At 41.1% G+C, this 25,485-nt stretch overlaps 1 protein-coding gene and 1 long non-coding RNA gene across 12 annotated transcripts in view; one reads left to right on the top strand and one right to left on the bottom strand.

Moving 5' to 3' along the window:
* Window positions 1–2,062, bottom strand: part of TNIK (TRAF2 and NCK interacting kinase) — a 407,656-nt gene extending 405,594 nt beyond the window's left edge. For 3 of the 10 annotated variants that reach the window (XM_027541085.1, XM_027541092.1, XM_027541109.1), the window contains exon 1: window positions 1,647–2,029. In XM_027541085.1, the coding sequence (XP_027396886.1) occupies window positions 1,647–1,703 (57 nt within the window). In that variant the 5' untranslated portion in view covers window positions 1,704–2,029. Of the gene's footprint in view, window positions 1–1,646 lie in introns of all 10 variants that reach the window. The other 7 variants (XM_027541146.1, XM_027541120.1, XM_027541127.1 and 4 more) reach the window with 5 other exon arrangements.
* Window positions 2,063–2,182: 120 nt separating this feature from the next.
* The window catches only part of LOC113892448, a 105,988-nt gene continuing 82,685 nt past the window's right edge, over window positions 2,183–25,485 (top strand). Inside the window, exons 1-3 of one of the 2 annotated variants that reach the window (XR_003511057.1) lie at window positions 2,183–2,896; window positions 8,665–8,779; window positions 21,381–23,123. This is a non-coding gene — a long non-coding RNA (uncharacterized LOC113892448). Of the gene's footprint in view, window positions 2,897–8,664; window positions 8,780–21,380; window positions 23,124–25,485 lie in introns of those variants that run through there. The other variant, XR_003511058.1, reaches the window with a different exon arrangement.

Raw genomic sequence — 25,485 nt, 5'->3', positions numbered from 1 at the left:
AAATAGACAGCTTACTGTAATAACGCATGAATGAGCTTTTGCTACCCAACTATCAAAAAAAAAAAAAGCCATTTCCAATGGCATCTCTGTTTCTTCTCAGCCCCTTGACTGCCTCGAAGAAACCTCACCTCTGAGATGGAAGGATTAAGGAGAAGAGGAGAGGGAGTTAAAAAGAGGGGGGTAAGCAGAGACGGAGAATTAACGAGACTAAATAAAAAGTACCACTTTGACCATAAAGGTAGTTCTTAAAAATAACCGTGGAGAAGGAGGCAATGTCAAGGAAAGTACGGAAGATTCAAGTACATAATCCCAAGATTTAGCATCCATCTAACAATGTACTCCTCAGGAGGGCGTGTGAACTTCCAAGCTTCACCCCTTCTGTGTCTGTGTTCAGAGCCACCATCAGTTCCGTCTCACCGACCCTCCTTGCCTCAAGTATATACAATCGCTTTTTTTGGTGGGGGGCGGGGGGGGGAGGTCAAGAGAGGAAAAAGCCCTTTTAAGATGGGTAGACAATCCTTCTCAGACCCCCGGTGCCGCTGCCACCCCCACCCCTCACCCCCTTCCCGGCAGGCAGCATCTAATTAATATGGCAAGAAAGCTCAGCCCCCTTCCCCGAAGGAGTGTGCTGGGATTGGGGGGTGGGGGTGGGGAGGCATCGAGGCGGCACTGGGATTCCTGGTATTCCGATCCCAAAACAACAGCAAAATGGATTCTCTATCAGTGATGTCTTAGTCAATACAATGAAACGGCGTCTGAGGCAATTCACGTGAGGGTAAATTAAACCAGGGGGGCTCGGGGCGGAGGGGGGAGGGGAGGGGCGGTGCTTTACAAAGGACTGACCACAGACACAAACACACACACACACACACACACACACACACACACACACACACACACACACACACACTCCCCCAGGAGTTCCGGTCTGATTGGGGAAAAGCAGAGCACAAACACATCCCTTTCACCTGCTTAAGTTCATCCATAAAACTGAAATGTCACAGCCACAAAGTCAGAAAGCACAGGCAGGGCTGAGTTAAAACCATAAATAAAGGTGAGTGGCAGACCGGCATTTCAGAGAGCGCTGAGAGGGAGTCCGGGCGCGAATAGCTGAAAAGGGGGAAGGGGAGGCAGTTGCCATCTACAAGACTGGCACAGCAAGAGCTGCCCCCGTAGAGCGGCAGGTTCGGCTTCGTGGAGCCAGCCAGGCTCACAATGTCCTCTTGCAGGCTGATGGAAAACGTGAGGCGCCAGTGCCTTTATTCACGCTGTTGTTATTCTTTTTACAGAAAAGGACAGTGGGGTCTAGAGCCTTGGCACCGGGGCTTATGCACACACACACACTCACACACTCGAGCCTTTCATTTAATGCTCTTACACCGGTCTAAGATGAAACTGGCATAAGCTCTAAGGGTTTTCGGGGGGAGGTCTGGCTCCCACCAAAGGAGGACACGTACCGCACAACCTCTGCGGTGGGGGCTAAGCCTAGAACACCTCGGCAGCCCTTGAATCAACACGAGAATCCAGGTTCCCTCGCGTGGCATTCGCCTGTCTCTGCCCACCAGCCCCAGCCCCAGTCCACGCACCGAGCCCACTCACTCTGACCCAAAACACTGGAAAGAAATCAGAAAGCATGTTCCGCTCACCCTCAAAGCAGAGAGATCTATTTCATCCAAGCTGCGAGCCGGGGAGTCGCTCGCCATGTCGACTTCTTCGCGGGAGAGATGGACCAAAACCACCCCGAAGCTATTCCCTTGGAAATTCCACCTTGGTCTATTTCACTCGCGTCCTCATGCGGCTGTCGCGCCAGAGGCCCGGGGCCCAGCCTCCTCCGCCCACCCCGGCTCCCACAGCGCCAGATCGAGATCCTCCGAGCGTCGGTCCTCCGGGTCCGGGAGCCCAACCTGAGCGGATCTCCAAGCCCTGGAGCCGCGGTGCGTGTGGGCTGCGCGCCCTGATCGGCTAAGGGCGCTGGGGCTGCGTGGGTGTATTTAAATGGGACATGCTTCTTTGCTTGTGCGTGGATGGCGGCTGCATTGGCTGTTATAATGAGACACATCAACTCCTCCACTCAGCTGGGGGGTGGGGGTGGAGAACCACACAGAACTGTCTATCACCGCTTCCTGGGAGGAGTAAAGCGAGGTGGGGGGGGTGGGGGGAGGAAAGGCAGAGGAGGCGTGGTCTCCGACTGGGGAGAGGCCGCGCTTCCTGACCGGGTCCCTCTGCACCAACGTGGATGGGGGAGGGGCGCACACCCTTTTAGCCTAGGCTTTTGCGGGGTAACCGCGCTGCATCTGAAGACCTTTCCTGAACCCTGCCGTGTTTCTCGTAGGGACAAGGGGGCTTTATTGTGTGTCCAATTCGTGCGCTGCAGCAAAATGGCCCTTCAGTCTCATTTTGAGGGATTCTCGGCAGGGTTCAAATGCTCCAGCGGTGAAAGAAAAAAAAAAAAAAAATCCAGAAGGGAGGAAAAAAAGAGCGACGCCCTCCCTCCCCCATTAATTATTTGTGGGGCTGGAGTAGCGCGGGCTGGTGCAACCGGTGCATATAAGGACTTGTGTGCAAAGAAGGGGATCCGCCTCCAGCCGCGGAACGAATGAGGGAGAAGCGCACTCCTGTGGGCGCCCAGCGCCCCCCCATCCCCCGGGCCTCGGAAATCTACAACTGCCGCGGGGTCGGGTCCGCCAGCAGCCCCGGGAATCCCAGATGGCAGTTCTGGACGGGTCACTTCCCGCCTCGAGGTTGGGAAGGTTTGCCAGAAGCGGGAAAGTCGGGCGATCTGAGCTCCTTCTTGGCCTCGCCACACCCCGAACCTGTCCATGCCGCAATTCCCCCACGGAAACGACCGAATTGAAACGAGAATTGTTCTCCGGGTGCAGTGGTTTGAATGCTTCAGGTAACTCGGAAGGCAACGTGGGTTAAGGCAGCTCACGCAGCCGCCGGTCCCGGCATTTTCCTTTGCGGCTGCGTTTCTGCTGCTCGTCTACCCAGATTAATAGAGAAAGTTTGGCTGGCGGATAAGATGTAACCCAGAAGATGTACGGCGTGAGAGCGATTTCAGTGCACCGGCTTTCTAATTGAAAGGCTGAACGTTTACAGTGTAAACCTGATATTCTGTAATCCGGTGTATGGAGTCACTTCCCCCAGCCGCGTCTTCGGCCTTGGCCACGCGAAATACCTAGGAAAAAAGGCTAAAATTGAGCTTTTCCCCCAAATACAGTTGTAAATTTGAAGGCATTATCTCCATCTCTGTTAAGATCAGAATTTTCTCCTTGCCAAGTGTCCTGAGGAATTTTTAATTGTGCAGTATGGATATCAGCTTCAGAATGATGCTTTTGAATGAATGAATAGAAGCCAATGCAGTTAGTTCCTCAGGACTTTGGAGCAGCATTCCATATGCACTCTGCTGTTCTTATTAATAATATTGTCTTTATTTATATGCATTGTGCATCAAGAAACTTGAAAACTGTTCCAACATTTCAGTCACCACAACAGTTTAGGAACTTTTGCCATTAAAACGTCAGATGTGTAAATGCGTCATAATTCCAAACATATGATTTGATCTCTCATTTTCTAGTAAAATCGTCCAGCTCAAGGTAGTAACCTACAGTAAGCCACTAAGTAATGTCGAAATGACATTTAAAAAAAAAAACTATCGTTTCTCATAGTCCTGTTTTTTCCCTTCTCTGTGCCTTTTTTACCCTAAATCTAGATGACAAGTTAATGTATTTTCTCAGTGTTGAAAGAAAATCATTAAGATCAGGTATTGAGATCTATGAACTGAGCTATTTTTAAAACTCCAAGCACATGAAAAATGAGAAAAACATTTTTTTTCAAGAACCTTCATTTTATACCCCCAATTTTATTTGAAACATCACAAATCGTTCATTTCTTTTAGCGTTAATCAGCTGTTCAGGCCATAATGGTGTCATGATACAGGTATTAAATTCTACCATTGGTTTTAGAATCAGTTTAGAAAACCATATATACAGTACAGTGATGTGTACCAAGAGGAGGAGGGCTTCCTAGGAGCCTGAGAGGCTGATGAAAGTCAGGTGGTGGCAGGGATGCTGGCTGCAGGAAGTACCATAAAAGGAGAGGTTACAACAGCCAGGGCCCTTCCAGCTGCTAAGGGAAGGAGGAAACTCCAGGCTGAAGGTGAAGTAATTCTGGTAACTGGTTTGAGAAGGAAAGTAGAGGTCAGATCAGGTAGAGCCTTGCATACCCCAAAAAGGAACTTGACTTAATTTTTTTTATGTCAAGTGTATATCATATTTCATCAATTTCAGTACAAACATGTAATTTTTTTGTCATATATGTATGCCTCCTGCACAGTTATTTACCATTTTCTTTAAATCAACACTTTTCATTTTTTCTTATATTTAACTTAAAAGGAAATATATGTCACTACTGTGGATGGAAAACTAGCAGCACCTGCTTAACAAAAAGAAGGAAATCATTAAAATGAATACAGTGGAAAATAAAACAGTATTCTTAAATTCTACCTAACTATCTATCCTGAGGCTTTAATTTATTAAAAGAAAAGTTAGCAAAATGCCAGGAAAGACATTCAAAATTTGACCAAAGTGAGATTTTCTTCTTGGTGTAATGTGAAGGGTTGAAAGAATTGTTATTATTAAAGTGCAGTTTGAAAGCCTGTACAACATTATGATATGCTGTTTATGTCTGTCTAAATATGTAAATGGAGATCCCCAGTAACGCTAAGGCCTAGCGCCGCCAAATAAGTAAATATTAAAAAAAGAAGAAGAGGAGGAAGAAAAGAGAAGAGAATGGATTCAAATCCATTTACTTCATACTTTGGGACTTCCCAGGTGGCGCGAGTGGTAAAGAACCCACCCGCCAATACAGGAGACATAAGAGACTCTGGTGAGATCCCTGGGTTGGGAAAATCCCCTGGAGATGGAAATGGCAACCCTTTCCAGTTTTCTTGCCTGGAGAGTTCCAGGGACAGAGGAGCCTGGTGGACCACAGTCCATGGTGTCGCCAAGAGGCGGACTCGACTGAAACGACTTAGCACAGCATAGCAAATATGTAGATAACCATAAAAAGCATGAACACAGGCAGGAAGGATATAGAGGTATGAACTTTGGAGCGTGAGAAGGGAAGAAGAGAGATGGAAAGCACAGTGGAGGCTCCAACAATGGTACCTAATTTAAATTTTTCAAAGATCTTAAGCACGGATTGTTTGGACTTAAGTCTTTGTTGTCACTAATGGGCGCTTGGGCCAAGGAAACACGATCACCCCAAGGGGCTGCCCACCAGTTTCCAGGAGAAATAAGACCACACACACACACAGTCTGAAAGTAAACTACCTACAACCCCTGCCCTGCACCATGTCCTGCCCTGTCCCCCTTCCCACCACAGTAAGCAAAGCAAACACTCAGAATTAGCAACGCAGATAGGCAAGTGAGATTTCCAAACACTAAGATGAGCAGCCTGCATGCCTGCTCAGTCACTCAGTTGTGTATGACTCTTTATGACCCCATGGAGTGCACCCTGCCAGGCTCCTCTGTCCATGTCCCAGCGAAAATACTGGAGTGGGTTGCCATTTCCTCCTCCAGGGGATCTTCCTGACTCAGGGATCGAAACCACATCTCCTGCGGCTCCTACATTGGCAGGCGGATTCTTTACCACTGAGGCACCTGGGAAGCCCCAAGAAGAGCAGACCAATCATCAATTATTTGTGAAAATCTATTAGTATGAAAGAGAAGCACTATTTCAATCAATAAGCAAATTGAAAACTCCAAGATATTTGTATAGGAGCAAAAACAAGTTTTGTAACATACAGATTGTTTTCACTCTCAGAAGGATAATGCAGGACCTCCCATACATTGAAAACAGCCAAGTTATTGTGAAAACAAATCGGTTAGAGGACTTATTAAGAACATATTTATTGAAATTGTTTAAGTGAGTTGAACAGTAATCAGTGATACTATGCTGCGGATACTCATAATAGTCATATATTAACATATTTAATCTTTATAACCTTACAAAATAGGCAACATTATTAGCATATTTTTTTTTACAGATGATGGATGTGAGTCTAAGTGAACTCCGGGAGTTGGTGATGGACAGGGAGGCCTGGCATGCTGCGATTCATGGGGTCGCAAAGAGTCGGACACGACTGAGCGACTGATCTGATCTGATCTGATCTGAAGCTGAAAAATAGAAAGATTAATTAATTTACTCCGGGGAGCACAGTCATAAATGGCTAAAACAGAATTTGAACTCAGGCTCTTAATCACCATGCTATATACTGACTCAGGCTGAACTGAAGGACGATTTAGTAAGCTGGAAGACTGGGTCGTCTTCTCCCGGATTACAGAGAAAATACATGAATACAGAGGACTTCCAAAACTGGGTAACAAAAGGCATTTTAGCTTTTACCTTGTTTTTGGGTCACTTGCTCTAAAGCAGGGTTTCTCAGCCTCAGCACTATTGACATTGTGGTTCTGAGAACTCATGCTGTGGAGGGCTGTCCTATGCAGTGTTGGATGCTTAGAAGCATCCTCACTCCCTACCCACCAGATGCCAGAAACACTTTCCCATCTGGGAAAGCTAAAAATGTCTCCAGACATTACCAAATGTCCCATAGAAAGCAAAAAATCACCCCCAGTTGAGAACTACTGCTCTAGGGCAAGTCAGCCACCATGACCTGTGGACGTTCATGCAACCTGCCAGCCGTGTCAGCTGCCTTGAAGTGGAACCTCCACGCTAGTCAAGCTTTTAGATGATTACAATCCCTGCTTGCCCTAACTGCAGCTTCATGAGAGATCCTGAGTTAGATCCATCAAACCAAGCTCCCGATACCTGACCCACAGAAACCCTGTTAAATAAGAAATGTTATTGTTGTTGTAAGCCACTTGATTTGTTATGCAGCAGTAGATAACCAATACACTGTCTCAGACGGAGTTCTGTGTGGCTATATTAGCTGGAGCTATAGCAGCCATCTTCCTTCCCGAACTTAAACCAAAAGATGAAAAACACTTCGATCCTTAATCACATTGTTGAGTCACTAAATTAATCCAGGAACAACCTATCTCTGAACTTCTTCCCATGAGACATGAAGTTTTTCTCTTTGTTTAATCTGCCTTTAGTTACATTTTCTGTTATTTGCAGTCAAACACTTCCTATTAACAGAAAATAAGAATTAAAACTTTTAATTCTTTATTATTGCTGATTCATAAAGTAATAGGAAATAATGATAATCTAAAACTAGAATAATTTATCATGAGGATAAAAGTAAAGGAGAGAGAAAAAAGCATGTTAAGATTTTGGTCTTATTTGGAAATGTATATAGATACTTCGGAGAAGGCAATGGCACCCCACTCCAGTACTCTTGCCTGGAAAATCCCATGGACGGAGGAGCCTGGTAGGCTGCAGTCCATGGGGTCACTGAGGGTTGGACACGACTGATCGACTTCACTTTCACGTTTCACTTTCATGCATTGGAGAAGGAAATGGCAACCCACTCCAGTGTTCTTGCCTGGAGAATCCCAGGGACAGCGGAGCCTGGTGGGCTGCCGTCTGTGGGGTTGCACAGAGTCGGACACGACTGAAGCGACTTAGCAGCAACAGCAGCATATAGATACTTACTCTAAACACAGGAAAAATGTAAGTCAATTATACAAAATAAATATAGAGGTCACCATGTAGGCAATTATAAATTAGATGTGTAAGTCATAAACTACCTGAATCAAAAGAATGGAACAGGGATAATTTGATGAATTCAATAAAATAAATAAAAGAAAAAATATATAAATCAGACTGAGGAGTGATGAGGCCCTCTCAGCCTCTATTCTGCTTCTGTATACTGCAGTAGGTACACTAATGCCTCAACCCCTGCCAAAGATGTTCATGTTCCAGTCCCCAGCACTTGTGAGTATGTTACCTTACATGGCAAGTAGGTCTTTGCATATGTGATTGAAATAAGGAATTTGAGATAGGGAGATACCTGGATTAAGCAAAGTGGGCCCCAATGTAGTTCCAAAGGTTTGCTTTTTTTTTTAACTTATTGGCTGCACTAGGTCTTCATTGCTTTGTATGGGCTTTCTCTAGTTAAAGAAAGCAGAGGCTACTCTCTAATTGCAGTGCACAGGTTCTAGGGAGCACAAGCTCAGTAGCTGTGGTGCTTGGGCTTATTTGCTCCAAAGCATGTGAGATCTTCCCAGACCAGGGATCAAACCCATGCTCCTGCACTGGCAGGTAGATTCTTAATCACTGGACTGCCAGGGAAGTCCCCAAAGGTCTCTAAAGGTGAGAGAGGAAAGCAGAAGAGGAATCAAAGCTAGAGGAAGAGATGAAATGGAAGAAAGGCACAGATACGTGCAACATTGCTGGCTTTGAAAATGAAGGAAGGTGCCATAAGCCAAGGAACATGGGCAACCTCTAGAAGCTGGAAGGGCAGAGACATGGATTCTACTCTAGAGCCTCCAGAAAGGAAAGCCACCCTGCAAACACCTTAATTCTAGCCAGTAAAACAGACTTCCAGACTGTAAAATAATAAATTTGTGTCGTTTAAAGTCACTAAGCTTGTGAGAATTTGTCACAGCAGTGATTTAAACAAACACACACACGCGCAAAACTAAACTTCCTGTATCTATATTTCCTTTGGAATGATTCTCTCTTTCCCTCTGGTTACAGATTGTTGGAGCTGTAACTTGGGTTTTCTGCCCGTCAGTATCCAAAGGGTGATAGGTGTCTGAAATCAGAACAGAGAAACCTGGAAGTTAAGAAGAACAGCAACAGACTGAAAATGGTTAGTGACCATCACTTCCAACTGCGATGCCATTACTACAGTCCTTTCCTCTGTGTTGTGTCTCAGAAGTCGCCTTTTTCCTGTCTGTTTCCAAGCATGATCCCTATGCTAGTTATCTATTGCTAAGTAACCAACCACTTCAAAGCTCAATGAGTAAAACAACAGTTATTTCTTTTGCTCACAAATCCGTCATTTGAGCAAGGTTTGCTGGGAAAGGTTCATTTGCTCCACAGACTATCAGGTAAAACTGAAGGACCCATTTCCAAAATGGCTCACTCATGTACTTAGCAGATTTGGTCCCGGACTATGTGCTGAGGGCTCCTCTCCAGGCTTGTCTCTCTATGGGCTGTTAGGGCTTCTTTATGGCATGGTGGGTGAGTTTCAAGAGCAAGCATCCCATGAGTAGCAGACAGAAGCTGTATCACCATTTATGACTTAGTATCAGCAGTCATGTGATGTCCATTCCACCACTGTTACAAATCTTCCCAACTTCAAGAGGAAGACACATATATCCCACCTTTTGATGGGAGGAGTGTCTAAGTCACACTGTAGAAGAGCCCAGAGGACAGAAGAAATTTTTGCAGTAGTTTTGGAAACTAAAACCTAGCACATCTTTCCAACCATATTATCAGTTCTTTGACCTCAATATCTTTGCCTTTTGCTCATAGTTGGCTTCTGCTATTGCTTTCAACCAAAGAATAATGTCTCAGACATAAGCACAAACACATCACAATAAGAATAAGTAATTTAAATTCCCATATTAGAATCAAAGGGTATAAAAAGCAAAGCAAAACAACCCAAATAAACTAAGAATACACAGTTCTGCCACAGGAAATTGATAAAATCTGTCCAGAGTACAAGGTGCAAGGTTTGATCATTTCCAAAAAGCAGGAGTTATGGATTGGAGAAGGAAATGGCAACCCACTCCAGTATTCTTGCCTGGAGAATCCCAGGGACGAGAGAGCCTGATGGGCTGCCATCTCTGGGGTCGCACAGAGTCGGACACAACTGAAGCGACTTAGCAGTAGCAGCATGGATACCAGTCTTAGACCACATTACTAAGAGATTCTAATGTTCATGTTACAGATTTTTCTAAACAGATTCACAGTTCTTAGATTTGTCTTCACTAGAATCACTTTTGTCTTTCTCTGCAATTAAACTTATTCCTAGGGACCCAGTCAGAAATGTATCATCATCTTAAGCAGCTCTGCCTGTAAAATTCCAGTTTTCCACTGTCTACTTACACACCCGATCCTTCTAGCTTCCTGGTGTGTGTGTGTATGTGTGTGTGCTAAGTCCCTTCAGGCACGCCCAACTCTTTGTCACACTATGGACTGAGCCTGAAATTCAATATTTTGAATTCCATACAGTATGATCTGAAGTGAAGAGTATGGTCCCTGGAGTTGGACTGCCTGAGATCAAATCTCAAAATAGAAAAAGAAAAACAATATGGTTGTTTTAAAAATCTCATTTCTTATTTCAGATAGATATATTGGTACAGATAGACTTTTTTAACCTAATTACCTTGGCATAATACTGCCAAGTGACTACATTTCTTTTGTATTAAATGGATTCAGAGCAATTTTCCTAATTAACTAGCACTTTTTAATCCAAAAGACAAACACAACACTTTATCTAAAATACCAGTATTACACTTTCCCCAAATATGGAAAACTATTTTTACTAAAAATTTGGCAAGCCCTTTCAAAACAGCATTTTCTGTTTTCATTCTCTGAGAAATTTCTAACAACAAACATGTATAGAAAATTTTAATATGCAGCTGTAAGCTTTCACTATTTACTATAAAATTTGTTTATAATTTTTTGAAAGTTGCTTGATCTTCTTAAAATCCCAAAGCAGTTTTAAATTTAATTATGTTCTAGTCAAACAATGGAGTTTCCAGCCTGTTTTTTCTTCAGTGTTTTTAAGACCTACCCTACTGTCTTTCAACAGCATTCTATACATGTCTGGTCAGTGACCAAACGTACTTTAATAGAAATGATAAAGAGACATCTCTTCTGACCACCAGGGCTTGGCTGGGCCATGTCAAAAGCCGGTGGTATGTTATTTCCTGCTGGTTATCTCAATTAGTTTTCACTTTTTCTATAGAGCTTTTCTCCTGTTTAATTTCAGATTCTAAGCCTGCCTTACCCTAGCATACACAAAATAATTTTCAACTTTTTAGTTTGTGTCCATATATTTGAATGACATAGCCTTACAGGTTAGCCTAGAGCTGGGAGAAGGGAGGAGTTGCCCAACTGATCTTTACATGAAGTCATAAGGTGCATAAACGTTTTTATCAGACTTTAAAGCTGGAAGGAACCTTTGAGATAAGGAGTCCAGCCCTCTCACTTTACAGATAAGGAAACCAAGGTCCAGAGACACTATGTGACTTGCTCAATGTCACAGAGTTACTGCAGGAAAAGGCTTCTTGTTTTGTTTTTTAAAAAAGAAAAAAAACAAGGCTGTTTTTGCTGTTATTGTTTTCCCTGAGATTCCCAGTCCTCTGTTTCCCTTCTACCATACTCTAGCAGTACTACTACTGTAAGAAGTACTACTACTTCTATTGCAACATTGTGTTGTGGGTGGTATCTAGAGTGCAATATGCATATCTAAAAGAGACTGTAAGGTACACAGTTGATCCCATTTCCCTTCATGTGTGAGCCACCTGAAATCTCCAAGCTAAATGAGTGGGTGTGCCGTGTTTGGTATTGCCTCTAGTGGGGGAAGAAGTACCAAAAACAGAGCCCAGCAGTTGGTCTCAGAGGTTTTCTTTAGTCCAGAGAACTGAGACAAAACAAGGAATAGGGAGTTGTTTTGGTCAATTGGCCAAAGAAGGCAGAGGCCAAACCCCTCAAGAGATTTAACATACTTTCTTTGTGCAATTACAGAGATGACTTGTGAGGTCTACACTGAAAAATATGTGTTCTCTCTCTTATAACACTTAAGATGCTATATTGTGTTTCATTGCTTTTCTTATCCACAATTCAGCTGTTGAGCACAAGCAGCTTTTCTTGTTCAGCTCTATTTCTCTCGTACCTGGCATAATGCCTGCAATGAAGTGATGCTTATAAGATTAATCAATAAATCAGTGTAAAGAAGTAGCTAATAAAAGTGGACAGAACTGGCCACTTTGAAGACAGAAAAATCTGGACAAGTCTTTTCAATCCTTTAGGTGTCAACATTTTTATATTTAATAGATTTTGCATGATTGATTGATTCTGAGAGCAAACCAAGAGTCCCATGGCTATGACTGTGTCAAAAGCTAGTAATAAGAATCAGTTGTAGATCTTCGTTTCTCATGCATTCACTAAGAGTGTAAATTCATTTACTTATTATCAGCTTCCCAGGAGGTGCTAGTGGTAAAGATCCTGCTTGCCAATGCAGGAAACATAAGAGATGCAGGTTTGATCCCGGAGTTAGGAAGATCCCCTGAAGTTGGGCATGGCAACCCACTCCAGTATTCTTGCTTGGAGAATCCCCATGGACAGAGGAGCCTGGTGGGCTACAGTCCATAGGGTCGCAAAGAGACACAACTGAAGCAGTGTAGCATGCACACACACACATATTAATATATGTATTCACTAAAAACATGTATTGGATACAAGGATCATCAAAATGGTCTCTGCTTTTATCATTTAGGCATTTTCTGAATGTGCTGTCTATGGGTAGACTTCCCTGGTGACCCAGTGGTTGAGACTCCACACTGCCAGTACACGGGGTGCTGGTTCACTCCCTGGTCAGGGAACTAGAATTCCACATGTTACAGGGCTGAAAGAATAAATAAAAGCATTGTTTATGGGTACTGGTGTCAAAAAAGGAAATAGGGCTTAGTTAATATATAGATTCCGAGAATATGAAGGAGCAGGACGCAAGAATCTTTACTTTTAAACAAGCACCCTCCAAGATCATTTTTTCCCATTCCCAAATATTTATCTAACATCTTTGGTGGGCAAGGCTTTTAGTTAGTCGGACCAAAGGAATAATGAACATTGATTATAGCTTTTAGTAAGTATCTTAGTCTGTTTGGGCTGCTATAAAAAAAAAAAAAATCAGAGATTAGATGGCTTATAAACAACAGAAATTTATTTCTTACAGTTTCAGGGGCTGGGAAGTCCAAAATCCGTATGCTGGCAGATTCAGGATATGCTTCCTCATGGACAGCCATCTTCTCATTTGTGTCCTCAAACTGCACAAATGGCAAGCTAGCTCTCTGGGGTCTCTTCTGTAAAAGGCACTAAGTTCAATCATGAGAGAGCTGCCCTTATGACCTATCACTTTCCAAAGACCCCATTACTCTGGAGATTAGGATTTCAACATGGAAATTTGGGGAGGTTGGACAGGGGACACAATATTCAGTCTATGTACAATATTCAGTCTATGTAAATATGAGACAAAATCCAGTGTCATAAATGAGCATAATGAAACTTGGGTTAACTGCACTGCTGTCAGGAAAGCTGAAAAGAGTGGAAGGAATTCAGGACAGAGTTTAATTTATGAAGAAAAAAAAAATTAGTATCCTGTAACTGGTTGGACAGAAAGTCTAGACATTTATTGATGTTGTTGATGATCTCTCAGTGAAAAAGGCCCAGAAAAGCTGCTTAAAATTCTTTGTCTTCTGGTATATACGTCACCAGCTTCTACAATCAACAGCATATCACCATAGTTATTTTTATATTTCTCCCCATCCACTATGCTTTTTGGGCTTCCATTGTGGCTCAGCTGATAAACAATCTCCTTGCAATTAGGGTGACCTGGGTTTGATCCCTGGGTTGGGAAGATCCCCTGGAGTAGGGAAAGGCTACCTACTCCAGTATTCTGGCCTGGAGAATTCCATGGTCCAGTCCATGGGGTCGCAAAGAATTGGACACGACTGAGTGACTTTCACCATGCTTTTTCTTCTATTTTGTTTTGTTTTGTTTGTTGGTTGTTTGTTTTTTTTTTTTTTTGCCACATCAAGGAGCATGTAGGATCTTTAGTTCCCTGATTCTCTGACCAGGGGTGAAAGCCATGCTCCCTGCGTTGGAACCGCAGAGTCTTAACCAATGGACCACTAGGGACTGCCCCTGTTTTTATTTGCTGAAATATTTAAAAACAAATCTTTGACATCATTTCATTTCACCTCTAAATATTTCAATTATGCATCTCACAAAAAAATGGAAGGATTTGAATGTGGCGTGTGCTTAGTAATGTGCTTCTGAAGCATAAAGTATAAAAGAGGCAAAAGTACCTTTACAGTAGAGAAATTTAGCAAACAGCAAACACTGTTTTGGTCAAGTAATCAAGGTTAACATGATCAGTGATAAGTCATATTGATAGAAGGCACCCCTGACAAGATATAATGAGAAAGGCATTAGTAAAATTTTAATAAAATGTGTTGTTTAATTAATAGTAATGTGCTGATATTAGTTCTTTAGTTGTAACAAAGTTATCAGAATAATATAAGATATTCACAATAGGGAAAACTTGGTATGGGATATATAAGGACTATGTACTATCTTTACAACTTTGGGAAACCTAAAACTATTCTAAATTTTTAAGTTTATTATTAAAAAGGGACAAGTATAACAAACTGAATAACCTAGAAGAAATGGATAAATTTTTAGAAACATACAAGTTTAAATCATAAAGAAGAAAATCTGAACAGACCAATATGAATAAGAAGATTGAGTCCGTAATCAAAAACCTCCCAACAAAGAAAAGTCCAGGACCCAATGGTTTTACTGGCGAATTCTACCAAACCTTTAAGGACTATCATAAAAACAGGCACAGAGACTTATGAAACAGAATCAAGAATGGGAAAAGGATAGTTTTTTTCTATAAATTGGTGCTGGAAAAACTGTGTATAACATGCAAAATACAAAATTGGACTTTATACTATACTACTCACAAAAAGTAACTCAAACTGGATTAAAGACTTAAACATAGGCCTAAAATCACAAAACTTCTAGAAAAAAATATAGAGAAAACACTCCTTGACATTGATCTTGGTAATGATGTTTTAGATATAACATCATAAGCACAAGCAACAAGAGCAAAAATAAAATAGAACTACATCAGACTAAAAAGCTTCTGCATAGCAAAAGAAATGATCAGCAAATAAAAGGCAACCCATAGAGTGGGAGAAAATATTTGCAAACTATCTGTCTGAAAAGTTGAACATCCTAAATATATAAGAAACTCATGCAACTCAATAGCCAAAAAGAAAAAAATGTGATTAAAGGAAATGAAATTTCTGCACATTTGTGTTCATTGAAGCATTATTTACAATAACCCAGATATGGGAACAACATAAGTGTCCATCTTCAGATGAATGGATTAAAAAAAAAAAGAAAAAAAAATGGAGTATCATTCAGCCATGAGAAAGAAGGAAAGCCTGTCCTTTGTGACAACATGAGTGGGCCTTGGGGGCATTATGCTACGTGAATATGTCAGATAGAGAAAGACAGGCAAGCACTGTATGATCTCATGTATTAGTAGAACCTAAAAAAGCCAAACTTGGGGCTTTGCTGACAGTCCAGTGGTTAAGACTCTGCACTTTCACTGCAGAGGATACAGATTCAATTCCTAGTTAAGGAACTAAGATCCCACATGGTGCAGCCAAAAATATTTTTTTTAATTCAAAAAGCCGAATTTGCAGAAACAGAGTAGAATGATGGTTGCCAAGGGTTGCAGGATGAGGACATGGAGAGATGCTGGCCAAATGGTATAAACTTCCAGTCATAAAATGAATAAGTTCTGGGGATCTAATGTACAAAATGGTGACCATAATAATATTGTGTTAGATACTTGAAAGTTGTTAATAGAGTAAATCTTAAATATTCATGCCACAGATACACAAAAAAGCAATTATAAGAAATGATGGAGGGTTTTTTCAAATATATATTCATTTTAATTAAAAAATTAAACTATACAAAAATTGCAAGAACAAACAATGAACGCTATAATACCCTTTGCTTGCTGCTAAGTCACTTCACTCGTGTCCGACTCTGTGCAACCCCAGAGACAGCAGCCCACCAGGCTCCCCCGTCCCTGGGATTCTCCAGGCAAAAACACTGGAGTGGGTTGCCATTGCCTTCTCCGACCCTTTGCTTAGATAAATCAATTTAACATTTTGCCACGTTTGCTTTATCTATTTTTGCTAAACCATTTGAGAGCAAGTTGCACATATCAAAACTTTTATCCCTAAATATTTAAGTGTATATCTCTTCTAAATTTTGTTTATTTTATTGGAGTGTAGTTGCTTTACACTGCTATGTCAGTTTCTGCTGTACAGCAAAGTGAATCAGTCACCTGTATACATATTCCCCTCTTTTTTGGATTTCCTTCCCATTTAGGTCACCACAGAGCATTGAGTAGAGTTCCCTGTGCTATACAGTCAGTTCTCATTAGTTTTCTATTTTATATATAATAGTGTCTCTATAGATTTTTAAATGTTTCATTATTGATCCATTCAAATGCATAATTAGGTTTTAATCTACCACAAATACATCTTCTCAAATGTCTTTGAATTGATCTACCTCTACCTCCATAAAATCTTTTTTTAAAAAGCTTATTTAGAATTTCTGAACACTTTCAGATATGATTTTAGGTTTTTCACACTTCTAAATATTATTATAACTTTCATTGGGGACTGAACCTTAATATCTGGGATTTCATGAGCAGCCCTATCTCTAGTCATTCACTTGGTGACTTGGTGAAACCATGTCGGACTCCACTGTGATGGCTGTAACAGCAGAATGGCCTCCAGGGGTCTGTTGAAACATTTAAAGCCTAAGAATTCAAAATCAATGGAGAAATCCACCATGTGCTGAGCTAAATTGTGGGTAGAAATAACATCCATAATTGAACTATATATGTTCCATTTCTAATTTTTTTAAAAAAACCAAATGGTGAAAAAAAAAAAAAAAAAACTACTACAGAAAGAAAATTCCCCTTATTTGTTTTACACTTCAAAAACAATATCACTTTCATTACTGAGTCATGGAAACTTCCTGAGTCTTGCTTTTTTAAATAAAAAGACCGGTTGCTGATTTGTTTTCTTTTGCACCCTGCCATCTACATCTATAGCAAAATTGACGACTCAGAAATAGTCTTTGGTGAAACTGCAAAGTGGGTGAGGTTCTCCTGTGGCTTTCTTCTCCCTCCTCTCCTGATCTCCCAACTCCTGGAGCTCCCAGCTTATCTTATCCCAGCCCTTCTGAGCCCGTGGACCTGTAGGATATTTTACTCCCCAAGCCTACTTTTCCTCAAAGTATCCACTTTTCCTTCCTTTTCTGACAGTCCCAACCCCCATCTTTTACTGCTCCCAACCTCAGCCGGCTGCCGCAGTCAGCCCTTTCCTTTATTTCTAGTTTGCTTCTTATCACATTCACCAGCTTCTGGTCCCAGTGTTTTCCTGCCTTCCAGCCTCCCCCACACACTCACCTTGCTATCTATGGAGGCAGGTCACCGACTTCTGCCGTTCACAATGTGTTCTGTGTAAACGGGGTCCCCTGGAGTCATGCCCAGTGGACACATTGTGTATAAATGCCGGAGGTATGGAAAGTCACTGTCCTAGATACAGCCTTACAAAGGGAAAGTCCATAACTGAACTCAAATCCCCAAGTTTCATCTTTGTCTTCATTTCTGGCTCCTCCTTGGCAGCACCCTCTTTTCCTTGTAAAGCACCCACAATGGACTTAGGAAGACCTAGGTTTGGCAGGTGACACTGCCACTTCCTAACTGTACAACCCTTGGAAAGTTACTTAGTCTTTTAAGTATTCATTGTTGTTGTTGTTTTTTCTAATTTATCTTATTGAAATAATGTGTTAATTACTGCTGTACAGCAAAGTAATCCATTTTACATATCTTTTTCATACTCTTCCATTATGGTTTATCACAGGATATTGAATAGAGTTCTCTGTGCTCTACAGTAGGACCTTGCTGTTTGTCTATTCTCTATCTAATAGTTTGTGTCTGCTAATCCCAAACTCCCAACCCATCCCTCCCCTGTGCCCCTCCCTCTTAGCAATCACAAGTCTGTTCTCTATGTCTGTGAATCAGTTTCTATTTCATAGATATAGGTTTGTTTGTGTCATAATTTCCGTTCAGTACAGTCGCTCAGTCATGTCTGACTCTTTGCAGCTTCATGGACTGCAGCACGCCAGGCTTCCCTGTCCATCACTAACTCTCTGAGCTTGCTCAAACTCAGGTCCATCGAGTCAGTGATGCTATCCAACCATCTCATCCTCTGTCATCCCCTTCTCCTCCTGCTTTCAATCTTTCCCAGCATCATTTTTTTCCAGTGAGTCAGTTCTTCGCATCAGGTGGCCAAAGTATTGGAGCTTCAGCTTCAGCATCAGTCCTTCCAATGAATATTCAGGACTGATTTCCTTCAGGATAAACTGGTTTGATCTTGCAGTCCAAGAGTCTTCTCTAACACCATAGTTCAAAATATCAATTCTTCAGCACTCAGCCTTCTTTATGGTCCAACTCTCACATCCATACATGACTACTGGAAAAACCATCTCTTTAACTAGATGAACCTTTGTCAGCAAAGTAATGTCTCTGCTTTTTAATATGCTGTCTAGGTTAGTCATAGCTTTTCTTCCAAGGAGCAAGCGTCTTTTCATTTCATGGCTGCAGTCACCATCTGCAATCATTTTGGAGCCCCCAAAAATAAAGTCTGTCACTGTTTCCATTGTTCCCCATCTATTTACCATTAAGTGATGGGACCAGATGCCATGATCTTAGATTTTTGAATGTTGAGTTTTAAGCCAGCTTTTTCACTCTCCTCTTTCACTTTCATCAAGAGATTCTTTAGTTCCTCTTTGCTTTCTGCCATAAGGGTGATTCCACATATAAGTGATATCATATGGTATTTCTCTTTCTTTTTCTGACTTACCTAAGTATTCATTAGTATTCATTTTTGATTAGAGAAATGAGATAAAAATAACACTTTCCTCTGCTTTATCATGTGAACTAAATGAGATAATGTCCTATCTGAGCACTGAACCAGGAGCATGCTCAATGGAAATTCCTTGTTGATATAAGTCTTAAGGGTAATGCCGAAGTTCCACCTGTAAAGTCCACAGAATCCCTCTGCAAACTGTTTAGAAAGTATCTTTATGCTCGCCTTAGTTCTCCAGACTAATTCTACTTTTTCTCCATACTTCTGTGAACACATTTTATGGTATTGATAATTGAAATTCAAGTTAAAGCAATCCTTGATGCTTTAAATGATCAACTTATTAACATAGACAGTCTAGCTCAAAGATTCTGTCTCCACTCTCAACTGAGCTTTTGTATCTCTTATCCTGTGCTCTATTAATCCTGTATTCTTTATCCATAATAATAATAATAATAATTACTATTTACTAAATGTGTTTCATGTCAGATACCTTATTACATTGCCCAACTGAATCTCCACAATAGGTTGACGTTATTATTCCCTCAGCTGAGGAAACTGAGTTTTTAAATACACCACCCAAGATTTCAAAATTTGTAAAATTGAAGCCAGGGATGCCTTTTCTAAAACCTATTCCTACCCCTTGCCCCCAGCAACCACTGGCCTACTTGTTGTCTCCATCTGTAGAATCTTTGTGCATGATACTGTGGATTTGCCTATTCTGGACATTTCATATTAAGAAAATCATACAATCTGTTACCTTTTGTTACTGGCCTTTTTCACTTAGTATCATATTTTTAAGGTCTAGCCTTATTGTAGCATATACCAGTACTTCATATTTCTTATATGGCTGAATTTTGCAGGCAAGAATTCTGGAGTGGCATCTTCCCTTCTGCAGGGCATCTTCTCAATCCAAGGATCAAACCTGGGTCTCCCACATTGCAGGAGGATTCTTTACTGTCTGAGCCACCAGCGAAGCCCATAGATATACTATCATTTGTTTATCCAATTATCAGATGATGGACATTTGAGTTGTTTCCATTTTGCCTATTAGGAGTAATTCTACTGTGAACATTCATATAAAAAGCTTTCATGTGAAGCTATGTTTTCAGTCCTCTTAGAAGTGGAATTGCTGGGTGACCATCTGTAAGTATAAGTTTATGAAACCACCAACCTCTTTTCTAAAGTGCTATATTATTTTGCATAATATATGAGGGTTCCTACTCCCTCACATTCTTGTCAACACTTGTTATTGTCCATCTTTTTCATTATAACCATGTTATACATTCCAAATTTAATATAACATTTAAAATATTAATTTGCTTTTCTGCAGTAGCTGGGGCTTCCCAGATGGCTCAGAGGTAAAGAATTTGCCTGCATTGCAGAAGATGGGGGCTCAATCCCTGGGTCGGGAAGATCCCCTGGAGAAGGGAATGGCAACCCACTATAGTATCTTGCCTGGAGAATCTCACAGACAGAGGAGTCTGGCGGGCTACAGTCCCTGGGGTCATGAAGAGTCAGACACGACTGAAGCAACTTAGCGCTTCAGTGTGTGTGTGTGTGTGTGTGTGTGTGTGTGTTTGGCTGGGTTTGTTTTTAAATGAAGACATTTGGTTACAAAAGTAATAGGTATAGACACCAGTGCTCTCTGAACCACATGCTATCAGCCCACTTGACTTCAGGGAAACTGCATTGGCCAGTCCATGTATGTATTTCCTGTGTGTGCCTTGAGTACACAAGCTTTGCAGGGTCTGTGTTGAGCCTTGGGGCTTTTTCCACAGCCACAGAAGGTTGCTGAGTCAGATCCTAGAGCCGAGTTGCCAGGGAAGGAGAGAGTAAGAAGGCGGAACTTTCAGTCATAGAGCTGGAAGTTGACGGACAGTCTCCAGCCTCCTGTGCCCTGTGCAATTCCAGGGCATTCTACTCCATCCTTAGAAACACCCGGCAGTAGTGAGCCACAGTTGCTCACAGCAGAAACCCACTTCTAATAAGCACTTAATTGGCGTTTCTTCTTTCCCAACTCCCACACTTCTGCTTCCTGGGATCACTTTGCAAATAAGCTTCCTGCTCACAAGTCCTCATCCCAGTCTCTGGTTTCATAGAAACTCAAATTAAGCAAAATTATGTAAATGAAAATGTCAAAAAGTCAGCATTAACTGGCTGGAAAGTTAGAAAGTCAGAAACTCTTTGCTTTGAAAAATCCCTTGTGTTTTTCCACTCTGGACTTAATGTTTTTTTTTTTTTTCACACACAAAAATTATACTTATAAGTTATTGTTTGAAGTTCAAAAGATAGTCTGCTTTATTTTTAAAAAATGTTATTGGATTGTAGTTGCTTTACAATATTGTGTTAGTTTCCACAGCAAAGTGAATAAGCTATGCATACATACATATCCTCTCTTTTTTGGACATCCTTCCCATAGAGCATTAAGCAGAGTTCCCTGTGCTATGCAGTGGGTTCTCATTAGTTATCTATTTTATACATACTATCAATAGTATATATATGTCAATCCTTATCTTCCAATTCATTCCAGCCCCACCGCCATACCCCATTGGTATCCATATGTTCGTTCTCTACATCTGTGTCTTTATTTCTGTTTTGTAAATAAGATCATCCATACCAATTTTTTTCAGATTCCACATATATTGTGTCAATATACAGGATTTGTTTTTCTCTTTCTGACTTACTTCACTCTGTATGATTGTCTCCTAGGTCCATCCACGAAAGACAATCTGCTTTAACTATTAGGGTTTTCCCACCAAGATAACATCAGTGCGGCCAAAAAGCAAAGATGACTGGAATTTTAACTAACCTGCCTAATCTTACTGTGTCTAAATGTCTGTGGTATCAGATTTGTTCAAAACAGTCCCCAAAATAGGATCATTACTTCATGATAATAATAGGATTATTATTCATGATCCAGTTGCACATAGTACATGGGTGAGCCGGCACGTTGTTCACGTGGAGGACTTTTGGGGGCTGGGAAGTGGGGCAGTGCCAGTCCTTATGTCATAGCTTCCTTCAGAGCTTGTTACAGCCTAGTCACTGCCTGCCCTTGCTTTGACCTGGGGTATTCCAGTTTGACTTGCTGGCCATGAGCATTTCACAACTCCGTTGCCTGTGTTATCTTAAGTCTGCACTCTTCCCCCTTAATCCAGACTTGGCAGCTCTGTTCCGCCATATCTCCACACGTGCTTGTTGTCCCTTGATACTCCATTCTATCCAAACTGCCATCTCTGCTAAGCTGAGAAATGGCGAGACTGTCAGAGACAGGATAGAACAGTCGAGTGGACTTAGAGGCCCTGGACACCAGGTCCAGCTCTCCCCTTCCTAACTCTGAGACACTGGACAACACAGAATCTCTATGTGAACATTATTTCCTTGTTTTTATTAAGGTAATTTTAGAGTGATTTTAGGCTTATATGAAAATTGAGGAGAAAGTATAGAGATTTCCTGGATACCATCTACTCCTACATATAACTTCTCCCATTAGCAATATCCCCCATCAGAGTGGGCTTCCCTGGTGGCTCAGATGGTAAAGAATCTGCCTGCAATGCAAGAGACTGGGTTTGTTCTCTGGATTGGAAAGATCCCCTGGAGAAGGGAATTTATTACAATTGATAAATGTCCATTGACACATCACACATCATAATCACTCAAAGTCCATAGTTAACATTATAGTTCATTCCTGGTGTTGTCCATTCTATGTATTTGGACAAGTATATAATAACATCCGTCATTATGATATCATGCAGAGTAGTTTCACTGCTCTAGTATTTCCTCATCCTAAATGTGGCAGTAACATGATTGATTCTGAATCCTCTTAGGCTTAGAGAAAATAAAAACTGCTTAACAAACAATAAGGCAAGAAAGTTCAGTGTATTGTGTTGAGAGTGAAAAATTAGAATTGGACATAATCTAAAAATCTTAACACAGGAGCCCAGTTAAATAAATTATGATGTAATCAACCAGATATATGCAATAATTAAAAATTAAGTTGTACAATAGTTAAAGGTGTGGGAAAATTAAGTGAAAACAATTACAATGTGTTCAAGTTACCAGGGGCTGGGAAGGGAGGAATGGGGAGTCACTGTTTAATGGGTACAGGGTTTCTGTTTGAGATGATGAAAAGTTCTGGAAATGGACAGTCGTGACGGCTACACGGCATTGTGAATGTACTTAATGCCACTGAACTGTGTACTTTGAAGTGATTAAAATGGTAAATTTTGTGTCATGAATATTTTACCACAATAAAAAAAAAATAATAAAGTAGCTAGAATGTTGCAGGAAGTTCTTCAAAATGCAAAAACAATTCTCCTGTGAAGCCATGGTGGTTTCTTACAGTTTGCTACTGTTATGATTATGAGGAGCATATAATTGGATGTTTATTAAATTATTAACTAAAACTTTAAACACAAATAAAAGTGTTTGGTTTAAAAATATATATGTACAGGATGGCCCTCTTATTTAAATCTATCTTTATCTATGTCTATATGTCTATATCTATATGTCTATATATATCTATATATCTATGTCTATCTACATATATAAACACAACATTCATATATACTTTTCTCAGTTTTCTGGGATGAATATATATTACTCCTACACCGAACTACCAGGCTTCCCTGGTAGTTCAGCTGGTAAAGAGTCAGCCTGCAATGAGGGAGACCTGGGTTCAATCCCTGGTTTGGGAATATTCCCTGGAGAAGGGAATGGCTACCCACTCAAGTATTCTGGCCTGGAGAATTCCATGGCCAGTCCATGGGGTCACAAAGAGTCGGACTCGACTGACCGACTTTCACTTTCACACCAAACTTTATTTTTATAAAAAAGGTATGAAGTAGTACATCAGTATAAACCATAAGGAACTTCTATGATTAATAAAAGAGGCTTTGGCCTATCATAGTGTAGAATATACAATAATTTCTAACAATTTTAAGACAGTGTTTGACGTTAATCTGCAGACAGAGAAAACTGTATATCCAAAGTTTGAAAAGTGACCAGGTAGCTCATTTGAAGCATTTAAGTAAGGACATTGTGTTTGGAGCATTAAGTCTGTGGGTGGGTGGTGCTGAGAGCAAAGGGCTGTGATGAGTCTGGAGAGGTTGGCAGGTAATAAAGGGACAGCTGTCCAAGTTAGAGTTTGGACTTTATTCTAAGGATAACAACAAACCATTGATGGGTTAGATTTGCATAGTGGAAGGATTAGGGTGATTGCCTCCTGTCAAATGGACTAGAGAAATATAAGACTGGAGGCAGAAAGGTTGGTTAGGAGGCTGTTGCAGTCACACGGGCATGTGGGCAGTGAGTATTAAGTATGTGGGACTGAGACACATCTAGAAAGTAGAGCTCTTGTAGAGCTTGGTATCAGTTGGAGACCCAGAGTGAGATTGAGGACTATCCAGGATGTCTCCTGATTTTAGCCTTGGGCAATCAAAACGGGCTAGTGTCACTCATGGAGATAGAAAGCAAATAGGAGCTTGTGTGAGGCCCAGGTAAATACAGGGACCCGGACTTAGCGAAACATCAATCTGGATGATTTTTCTGCAGCAAATCACAGGATCTTTGGTGCAAGTGAGAGGAGGGTAACAGTTTAAATCTTCCAAAGCTATAGATTTGCAAAGAATTGTGAATAAAAGACACGGCGTGGGGCAAAGAAAATGAAGAGTCAAATAAAAATTAACCATAGAGGGACTTCCCTTGGTTGTTCAGTGACTTGGGACTCCAAGCTCCCAAGGCCAGAGGCCCAGGTTCGATCCCTAGTCAAGGAACTAGATCCCACATGCCACAACTAAGAATTTGCATGCTGCAACTAAGATCCAGTGCAGCCTAATAAATAAAAGAAAAGAATTAAACGTAGAATGGTGTACCCGTTGTCAAAGCTATATATTTAAAAACGTGAGGGAGGAAATGATGGAGAGAGAAAATGAAAGTATCTAGAGATTGAAAGTACTAATGTGTACAGCCAGCCAATCCATGTGCTCCATGGTTTGTTTTTTAAAGGGACTTTGTTTTCATTTTTGTTATTTTTTTTAAAATCACCAAGAGTCTGATTCAACCATGCCGTAATTTGATCATGAAACCTTGACCAGAACCCTGAAGGTAAGAGAAGCCATTTGAAATCAAATATCTTGTCCAAACCTAAACAAAAACAACTATATAATCATTGATTTCTCAGATATAGGACCAAAATTAATCAGTAAGTATATCTTCCTTTCCCAGACTCAAAGACCAGTACTGCTTTGTACAAGTAGCCTGTGGACTGGGTATTAGATAATATTGGAGATTTCTAAATATTCTTGAATGTGTAATGGTAAATTATGCAGGTCAAGATTCTTAAATTTAGGAAATGCCTGCTAAAGTATATGGAGGTAAACTGCCAGCATGCAACTTATTTTCAATGTTTTTTAAAAAATTGCATAATAAAGCAAATACAGCAAAATGGTAACTGTTTGATCTAAGTGATTCTAAATGGGGAGGGAGGCAGGGGGAAATGATTTTGCTTCCTAGGAAATATCTGGCAGTGTTTGGAGACATTTCTGGCTGTCAAAGTTAGGGGTGGTGTTGCTATGGCATGTAGTAAGTAGAAGCCAAGAATTCTGCTAAACATCTACAGTGCACAGGACAGTCCCTGACAACAGACAATTATCTGGATGCAAATGTCCTAGTCCTGAGGCTTCGAAACCCTTTTCTGGGTAGTAGATATATGGATGATCATGGTGCTGCTGCTGCTAAGTTGCTTCAGTCGTGTCCGACTCTGTGCAACCCCATACACAGCGGCCCATCAGGCTCCGCCGTCCCTGGGATTCTCCAG

The sequence above is a fragment of the Bos indicus x Bos taurus genome, chromosome 1 (genome assembly GCF_003369695.1).
Source record: "Bos indicus x Bos taurus breed Angus x Brahman F1 hybrid chromosome 1, Bos_hybrid_MaternalHap_v2.0, whole genome shotgun sequence".
NCBI lineage: Eukaryota > Metazoa > Chordata > Mammalia > Artiodactyla > Bovidae > Bos > Bos indicus x Bos taurus.
The sequence above is the reverse complement of the archived record's forward strand: the minus strand, read 5'-3'. Positions and strand labels throughout refer to the sequence as shown.